Source organism: Montipora foliosa, chromosome 4 (assembly GCF_036669935.1).
Source record: "Montipora foliosa isolate CH-2021 chromosome 4, ASM3666993v2, whole genome shotgun sequence".
Classification (NCBI taxonomy): Eukaryota; Metazoa; Cnidaria; class Anthozoa; order Scleractinia; family Acroporidae; genus Montipora; species Montipora foliosa.
In genome coordinates, this window is record NC_090872.1 from 12,260,690 (window position 1) to 12,270,689 (window position 10,000).

The 10,000-nt window shown below is 41.3% G+C and overlaps 1 protein-coding gene across 2 annotated transcripts in view; it reads right to left on the reverse strand.

Moving 5' to 3' along the window:
* Window positions 1-3,853: 3,853 nt before the first annotated feature.
* LOC137999871 (uncharacterized) overlaps window positions 3,854-10,000 on the reverse strand; it is a 29,339-nt gene continuing 23,192 nt past the window's right edge. For both annotated transcript variants that reach the window (XM_068845827.1, XM_068845826.1), the window contains exons 3-5: window positions 8,678-9,287; window positions 6,967-7,266; window positions 3,854-5,375 (exon numbers count right to left, since the gene is read on the reverse strand). In XM_068845827.1, the coding sequence (XP_068701928.1) occupies window positions 5,034-5,375; window positions 6,967-7,266; window positions 8,678-9,287 (1,252 nt within the window). In that variant the 3' untranslated portion in view covers window positions 3,854-5,033. The remainder of the gene's footprint in view (window positions 5,376-6,966; window positions 7,267-8,677; window positions 9,288-10,000) is intronic.

Genomic DNA, 10,000 nt, shown 5'->3' on the forward strand with positions numbered 1-10,000 from the left:
AGTTCACTGGTATTTGGACTGAAATCACTCACCGTTTACATTGAATCAGTGTGGCTTCAACTGGAGGTCATTTGCAACCACATTACGACTCAAACTTTCAAACGTCTCTTTCCTTCACAAGAAGTTTCTTCAAAGACTTGAAGCAGTCAGGCCAACAAGAGGTTTGTCCAGGGATTCATTGCTCAAAGAACACATAAAACAAAAGCAATATTCAAAAACAGCTTCCAGAAGCCGGCCAAGCAGTGCCAAGAGCACCACTTCAAGTGTCCTGTCTCGTACACCTAGTGAATCAAGTTTGATGATTGGAGATTCTGTTAGTGTTGCAAGCTCAAGGTTGTCACATGGTTCACAGAGATTGTCAAAGAAACGAACCAGTTCCAAACCTGTTTGGGAGGCAGGATGGTAATTTTCTTGGCAGTGTAAAATTCATTGAAAAATAATTGATTTATATTAGGGATTTCTGGACAAACAACTTCTTGTGGATGTAGTTTTTGTTATTTTGCTCATTACACAGAATAGCAATAACATTTTCATTAATGTGGAGACTGTGGAGCTTAGATAATTTCAATTAAGAGTTTCCTTTCATTACCATTGAATAGTGGATGATGTCTGTGGGTAAAATCTTTGGTTGCAGTTGGAGAATTTCAATCCAATTTCTATTTTTGTAGTCATGTAACTGTCATCTTGAATCTGGTTGATGTTTGGAAAATGAACAGATCTGTTATTTTGAAAAATGCATTACAAGCAAATTTCTTAATGCAGTCAATAAGTTATTGTAAGTTATAATTATCAAAAAAAATGATGTACGATGAAAGCCATTCAGTATAAAACTGTATTTGGTATTACTGCTTTAATTTCAGGTTTCTTAGCCAAACATTAATATTTGCATGGCTTATTTTGTATTCTTTTTACGTTTCATTTCAAAAGTATAGCAATTTTAAGGCTCTGTAGCTAAAAGTATTTGAGTTGATTTTTGTCAATTAACGACAAAAGCATTAACATCGCTTTCCAATAATACAGTTTGACACATTTCACACCAGCACGAGATTTCTTGTGCATTTTAGGTCTGGTGATGACCATTTCTGTTTAGTCTGAATGTACATACTTGGAAAACGTCTGCTCCATTGGTAAGCATGCGTTCAGTGTAACAATAATTATTGATAACTATTTCTTGTGTTTATAGTATCACAAATAATATCGAATGGCTGAGAAGGAAAAGAAAATATTAACCCTTATTAAAATTTATTCCTCAAGGATGTGTGTGTAATATAAGACAGAAATGCAAAAGAAATGAATTAAAAAAGGAATCAATGGTGCAATGCTACTTGGAAATAAAAATACTCTACCAATTTGAAATAGACACAAACCCAGTGATTAGAGTGCTTGCCTTGGGATCTAGCTCCTCACCAATAAACAAAAAATCTTACACAAGGTTTAAGCCTGTCATCATAATATTGTATCTAGTGGATGCTTTTTGGTATCGGTTATTTATCATTATCCATTGCACACTATAAGGGAAAGTCCAGAGAACACTAGGTATTGTGCCCTACAGGTGCAGGGGTGGATTCAGGATTTTCTTAGAAGAGGGGAGGGGGGGGGGGGGTGTGCACCCAACATAGCAATGTTTGGAACATCACCATCATCAGCATCGAAAGGATGGGGACATTCATCCACTCAAATGCTTAGGGTTAGGGCCAGTGGCTTAAACAAGTACTAACAGCTGACAATTAACAAATTGAAAGTGGGTCAGCGTTATCTGTACTCTTATCGACAACGATATTCGTCATCACAGTGCTCAAAATGTTGTGGACTCACGAGGCGCAGGACGGCAAATTAGCCAATCCGATTGCGAGATTACAAGCACTTGTGGTAAAAAAAGCATTGGATATTTCACTCAAAGAAGTCGGCTACTCTCCTCTCTAAATTGAAGTAATTTGACAATAACAACAGTAGGTTTAACGCTACTCATAGCAGCCGCCAAATTTTATTGAAACCCCTCAGAGGCAGATCAAGCTGAGGGGTGCAGGGGGTGATGCAGACCCTTTGTGAAAGACGATTGCTCCAAGTGATGGGTTCACGCTATATGTTTGCCTAAAAATTATGCCCTCAATACATATGTAAGAGGCCCTAAGAACTTTCAAAAAGCAAGGTGCTAGCATGAATGTTACCTTGTAAAATACTATCAGGGAGGCCTGGGTTTTTGAATGACCGTGATAGTGTATTTCCTATCACAGTCTTCTGTGTTTTCTATTGCGAACGAGGCAGCTCTCGAATCGGGAGAATAAACACATTTTTCTTCAAAACGTAACGGATTGTGGTCAAAGGCGCGAGGAATTGTGGTTATGCGCAAATGGAGGAATTAAGGTGCGCGGTATGATCAGAAGAGGCAAGGGCCTGTCGCTTCTCCTGTCCTCAAACACTGTCACGCACCAAAAAAATAAATAAATTCGAAATCGTTCAATGTAAAAGGCCAAGACCTTGGATGTTGTGGGAAACAAATCTTTTAACCACCTCTCCAATTCTCAGGTCTGTGCGGCGCATCGTTCCTGAGTCATTTGTTGAAGCATTTCACACAACTTTTGTGTGGAGACGCGATGTGGTCCACCAATATGACGGCCAGTAATTAACAAAAACATCTGTTGTTACCTTTGTGGTGAAAGCGCTTACTTTTCGCTGATGAAAGAAAATACATGTGTATGAACACACCTCCTAATGCACTTGAAAGGCTCAAACTGCTGAGATTCATAGGGATAGAGACTTTTTTCCAACTAAATAGCTTTGTATCATAGTGTCACCCAAGGTGACAATTCGGAATTCAAAATGCTGTATTTTGGAAACGAAAGACGTCACGAAATTGGAAACTTGAAAAAAGATTTACTTCTAGGTCATCTTCAAGCTCCTTTGGATAAAAATTCAGAAGACCTTACAATTTTGATTTTAGAATTTGATGACGTCACTGTGAAAACCATCCTTTTTTTCTTTCTTCTCTCGCCGGGTCCATTTGGGGGTGCAGTTTGGGGGTCCATGTTTTTTACTGTCCCTGCTCAAGACCTATTAAAATCTCCATTCAATTCCACGAATAAACCGTCGTTAAATTACCGCAAGCATAATTGAACATCCTCCCTCCCCAGGGCAGCATTTCTACCAGGTAAACTAGTATAGCTGAATGTATGTCCTCTTCTTGGAAGATTGCAAATCAACTTATTGCGTTCCTTCAGAAATATGTACATTCTAAAGTTCAAAGTCCAATCAAGAGTTTCATTTGTTAAGATCGTCAATCACATTAACTGTGACTGCAGTGGTTCGTTTCAAACAGCACCAACAAGTTTATAGAAATCAGTCAATTACAATGCCCAATGTGATTCATTAACTTGAACTGATCCACTAAAATAATCGACGGCACGAAACTGATAAAACCGCTGATTGCAATGAACTTTAGAATTTAACCAAACTGTGTTCTTGAGAAAACCAACGTACCAACAAAGTTAAACCACAATTAATGGCGTCAAGTCTGGGCATAGATTTCAGGTCACACCGATGGAAGGTGATTGCTTTCCTTACCATCCTACCGAAGCCTTTTCATAGCTTATCACGCGATCAATAGCTGCAATAAATTGTCAGCTAGACTGACATTGAAAAGGACTCTTGAGTCGTCATTAGAGAATGTTAGCATCGACAACGCGTGCGACTTCCAATATAGCTTGCGTAGCTGAGGTTGCTGACCAGCGGTTTTCGTTAAAACAGTGGTTTGCAAGGGGTGCTCAGTCTCGCGGACTCAGAAAACCTGGTTGTGGTCATTGTTATTTAAGATTTTTCGCGTAGCTGGCGGTATTGTTGTTGGTATTGTGAGAGGCGTAAGCCGCATAAACCGCGCGGAGAATGAGGAAGCTGTGAAATAGCGCTCCTCCCCATTCTCCACGCGGCTTCGCCGCTGGTTAATTTGCCTCTCGCTACGCAGGCTCGAGTACGACTTCTGAACTTGATTACTAGGCATCCGTAGTGCGCAGCCCGGAGCACTCAACCTGCCAGTTGGTCTGCGACAACTTTACATCGAAAAGTCGTAGCGATAAGTTCCAGTTTGTCAAAAGGAAATTGCATGCGTTTATTTAGAGCTGTTTCTTTTAGTTTAAAACTGTAATAATCATATACTAACAATCCTCAAGTGTTGGGTAAATAATTTGGGGGGTTTTCAAGCCTGAAAAGAAGATTATTTAAAATGCTGATATTTTGCCAAAGAATTAGTGTCCTTGGGTGCTTACCATTTAGCCAATTAATCCGGATGGAATTATCGTTGCATAAAGGTAAGCGATTTTCCCAATTTAATGACCAACCGGATGAGAATGGCGCTTACCATTTACTACACAGCATTCCATCCCGCATATATCACTCGATCTTGTGAGAAAGGACCTGGAAACGGAAGGATTCTCGCAAATGGTAAGAGCATTTCGCGAATTCCGTTCCGAACGGAAAAAGAGGACTACCTCTGGAGGTTGTCCACAATTTCCGAAAAGATTTTCCGGAAAATTGCCTTTCCATTTGACCTCAAACCGAAATTTCCGGATTTTTTGGCTAAATGGTAAGCACCCGTCCGTGGTTTTCTGCAGACTGGAACTCGTATTATACGCTTATACCTTAATTAATACGTAAAGCACGACTTCGAGAACGCGTACAAGTTGTACTTTTTCTCGTACTTGCACTTGTTGCTAACATTTGCTATCAAACATTTGCTATCAAGCTCTCTCTCTAAGCTCCCGTTTACTCTACCATATTCATACTAGAACTGGACTCGAGATAGTACATCTACATCGTTGCCCAGGCTAAGTGACGAAATACTTGGTCATTGTTGACATTGAAAACTCAGCTATACTTAAATCAGAAGAGTTAATTAGATGAGTTTGTGGCAGTGTTCTGAAAGGATTAGTCACTTCTACTATTGAAGGGTACAGCCTCGTCCCTAGGGTACTAAGGTACTCCCCCCCCCCTTCCCCTCATTTACGAGTTTAGCCGCTCAAGAAGGATTTTAAAAATTTAGCTTAGTCTGTTGTATGCGCGCTCTTTCCATTCCGCGCATTAAAGATAATTATCGGACTTAAGTACGGTGTGAAGAAGGTCATTCCTTTCTCTTTGACTCTTAATGGGGCACTTGGTTGGGCTATTTCGAGAGAAAATTTCTGCATAACCGAGGCGACAACCACGCGATTGATCGCCAAAGCATAGCGATAACCGAGACACTTCCGGGGGCCCATTCCGAAGCGGAAAAATGATCCAGGTACTTGTCTGCTGCCATTGGCAAACCTTTCTGGGTCAAATTTGTCCGGATTTTCCCAGAATTGTTCGGAGAAGTTTAAAGAATGCGTATCCACGCAAATTGGGGTCTGTTGAAAGAAAACAAGTCAAGGTAACGTAAATTCTTAGATCTTTATAAGCTATATGCATTAACTATTCATACCCTGGTTGGAAGAAACAACGCATGTGTGTCTTAAGGCGCTGTTACGCTGAGCCATTTTTTCGTGCAACGGCGAGACAAGTTGCACGAAACATTGCTGTAACATACCATATATTAAACGGTCAAAAACGTTGCAAGTTGCAGAAACCTCGGCGGAAGTAAAGTTGAGTTCTACTTTCCGCAACGTTGCAACGAATTTTTCAAGCATAATATCTGTCCAACAACTTGTGTATCGCCCAGTTTGCGCCATCAGCCGATGAAATGTTCCTTTAACCGTCATGTGATTATCGACAGCGAGAGACAAGTTGCAAGAAGCGTTGCATAGGTGAATTAAGGCCTGGGCCGAGATCTATTTTTTTAAAGAAAATAAGTGAGGGGGTGGTCTAAGTATTGATCCATTTTATATAACACGAAATAACTTTGGGGCATCGTTAGCAGAATAAGATATGAAACCTTAACTGCCATATAGGATGATATATTATCACGTGACATGTCAAAGTAATTTTTAGCACAGAATCTCAGCTGAGCGGCAACACTTTTTATCATTTTCTGGTGGCTGGATTTACCTTAATGAAGTTAACACTATTGGCTACATCATTTCTGTAATTGGATATTTCAAGATAATTTAAAATAAATGACCGAAAAAAATCACTTTCCATAGGGGACTGGGAACTAGTGCAAAATGCCGTATAAATCCAAAACCAAAAACATATTTAACAAAGGCCAAGCACGGTTCGTTTTCTTTTACTATTTTCACTAAACTAATAGTAGCAAAGTGAAATATATTTCAAGTTTCATAAACTGTTGCCGTTTTTTATTTTGGGTTTTTTGGCCGTAACAAGTCTCGTGGGGGAGGCGTGGTGGCCTCATGGTTAGTGCGCTCGACTCCGGATCGAGTGGTCCGGGTTCGGGGCCAGGCAGGGGACATTGTGTTGTGTTCTTGGGCAAGACACTTTACTCTCACGGTGCCTCTCTCCACCCAGGTGTATAAATGGGTACCGGCGTAAAGCTGGGGGTAACCCTGCGATGGACTAGCATCCCATCCAGGGGGGAGTATAAATACTCCTAGTCGCTTCATGCTAATGAAACCGGAGATAAGCGCCGGCCTGATGAGCCTTCTGGCTCGTAAGCGGAAACTTTACCTTTTTTTTAACAAGTCACGTGACTACATTTGCATACGTCATCCACATCAATATAAAAACTTTTGTGACTTTATTAGTCTTCGAAAGTCTTAGGTTCTTATTACTAAACCTTCACAGGTTAACCCCCCCTTTACTTTTTTACGCATAATTTGGCGCCAGGTTGGGCCCATTCCTTAATTTTATGGTGTAACACCCATCAAGCAACTTGTTTCTCAGTGTGAGAACTTGTAAGACAAGTTGCAGGACAAATTGCAAAGTGTAAAAGCGGCTTAGTTTTAAGGTTCGTGTTGCTGGGTTCGCTGCATTTCTTGCATATTATATTGTGTCACGTAACTTCATGCCATGACTACTCACTCACTCACTCACCCACTCACTCACCCCTTTGGGAATCTGATATCCGCCCAGATCAGTGACTTGCTTCACAGTCTTCTCTGGCAAACTCAACGCCAGTGCTGGATGCACTCTGGCACTTTCTTTAAGTACTATCTCCATATAGGGAAGCCTTTTTTCCAAGTCTATGAGGGAACTTGGATCATCTCCCTGCAATATCGCGTCTATTTCTTGTTGAACTTTGTCTTGAATGTTCTTATATTGAGCGAGGTCGGCTAATGCAAAGGACGTGGCGGCAAAACTGACATCGATGTTCAAAAGAAGGATTTCATCTACGGAATGAAAAAGCTAGAAAGAAGCGAAAACAATACAAGAACTGAACTGAACAAGAAGTGAAGTGAACAAGAAGTGAACCGTTAAATTCAACCGAACATGAATTTTTTTGGAAAACAGTTCCGTACTGGGTGTATTTTGGCCAAGGCAAGGACTTCAAGCGAACCACGGAACTGTCCCAAAGAGTGCACTATTCCCACAACCAGGAAATCAAAAACGGCGTAAATGAAGCAATACTGCTTATGTGAATAAAAGAAGCTTTATTTTCAAAATAAAATTTTGTGTCTTTGAAGTAACCAAGACTTAATTCAGTATGAAGGTGATTCGAATTTTTAACGCGAAACCAGTAAAAATACCCCATTTTAAGAGCCTGCTGACGCGTAAACAAGCACAGTGACCCCATTTTTTTATTGCATTTTTTAAATGTTCATATTATGAATGTTAATTATGCCAAGTTTCCAAAAAAGTTTGATAGTGGAACAATTTCAAGGGAATTAACTTAAATGGCGTTTTCATTTTGTCTTCCCTCTCCGAAACGCGGAAAAAATCTTTCAATTTTGTCGTTTTTAAAAGATATCTTTTTCTATGACTTCTGCTGAGTTATTTCCTGACAATGGGTCGTCATTCGGGGAATTTAAAATTGCTGTCTCTCTTTCTTTTTGCTCAGTGAGCCCTTAGGTCAGTTAAGCGGCTGAGCGGCTACGCGATCGACGAAGTAGGGCTATATTTAAGTAAAAAAACATAACACGAAGAAGACGAAGGACTTTATTTAAAGCTCACACCCTGATGCAGCACGCTTTGTAGTGTTCATTTTACCCCTTTTGACTAGCCGCTTTTAGCGAAAATAGTTGCAAAGTTTATAGCTCGGACGATTAATCTAACTCTTTCTTAACAGTATAGGTTGTCAGTTATTCTTACTGCTGGTAGCTGAACCTTTTTGCTGATGGAAAAATGCCAGAATTGCTATCGTGTTAGGGAGCTTAAGCACGCGCGTTTTTGAGACGCAGACGGCAACCGGAAGAGAACATTTAGCGTGCCAGGGCAGTGGTGTCTCCTAGATTTCTATACTAATCGTCTATAAGGGAGAAAAGACACTTATCAATGTAAGTGTGGTTGTGTGAAGACAAGTTAGAAAGGAAAACAGCTCACTTCCGGTTGCCGTCCGCGTCTCAAGAACTCGCGTGCTTAAGCTCCCTAATGACTCTGGTTTGCACGCTCTCACTGTTGCTCTATGAGAAAATCTCGTGCTCGTAGTCGTTCTCGTCCTAGAATCGAAAGCTCTCTATTGTTGCCGCGAGAGGCAAATTACCGTGCGGCGAAGCTGCCCGGAGACTGGGGAGGGGCGCTGTTATTTCACAGCGTCCGTCCCCATTCTCCCTGCCAAAAATATCGCCAGCTACGCAGGCTACGGCCAACGCTCACATACCTCTTTTTCATCCATTTCGAGCGCGTGAGTTTTTAGTAGTTCCATCATGGCAAAGAAAAACCCATCGCCTGCATCAAGTCGCCCCTCCTCATATTCCTTGAACAAAAATCGATTGAACTCATTCCAGGCTTCATTAAAACGCCGGGCCTTTTGGTTTGCTTTTGTCGGCAGAAGGGAATAAAAAGGCAATCTCGTTTCACCCACATTTAACATGTCGACTGCACCTTGCAACAAACCACTCAGTTCTAAAATGCGCAGGAAGAACTTGTTGAGCACGTCTTCTCCGTACACCACATGGACTAAAACTCGAAGTGTGACATCAGCCAGCCCTCCTGTCTGAAGATCCACGGGTTGACCAACCGGCAAGGATTCCATAAAGGACTTGCATTCCTGGCCAATAACTCTCAAAGTCTTTGAAACGACTTCCGTAGAGAAGTATTTCTCAAAGGGTCCTCGACATCTTTTCACCTCATCTCTGCCGTGACTTGTGGCCAAGCAGTTGCCAAGGATGTCTTTGAAAACGACTCCAAGGCAAGTAAAGTCGGGATCTCGTTGATGTGAATAGTGATCCGAGTAAAAGGTTCGAATGGCCTTCGCGTCGGCTAAGATTCTATGAAAGTACAAAGAGAAAAGCTTAGGATACATTTAAGGTGCAGCCCAGTGGTTAGGGCGCTTCCCTTGAGATCCGGAGTTCCCAAGTTCAAGACACGTTCTGACCACTCGTTGAATTTGTTCCTGGTAGTCCGTGGTTCAACTTCTCAGTTTGCATCCGGCCAGTTGGGATTCTTAACCGTTTCTGTTGAATGTTCTGTTCTGTCGTGATTGTGTTTCATTGGCCATGAAAAGCCCCTATGGGGGAGCGGTCAATTAAGTATGTATATGTATATTTAAGTATTCGATCCTTACTGTTATAAAAAGACATGACAATTTTCTTTTTACAGGCCTCCATAAAGCGACGCGGACTACACATCCCCTTTGGGTACCTGGGGCCCGTTTCTCGAAAGTCCCGAAACTTTACGGGCCATTTTCGGGTGTCACAATTCACTTTGTATTTCAAGAACGGAGAGGATTTAAGTCGTCAAACTTCACAGACGTGTTTCTTTTAGTTAGCGTGAAAACATGTTAAAAGATTAGCTTTCCAAAAGAAGCGGTTAGCAATTTCACAAATGGCTTTTCGGGACTTTCGAGAAACGGGCCCCTGACCTCGAGAACACGTGGGTTTACGAGTTATGACAGTTGGAACTTTACGATTTTCTACGCCGGGTGACCTTGAAAAATACGTCACCTAAAAATATAACTTTCGTAAAGGCCTGGCCAAACGCT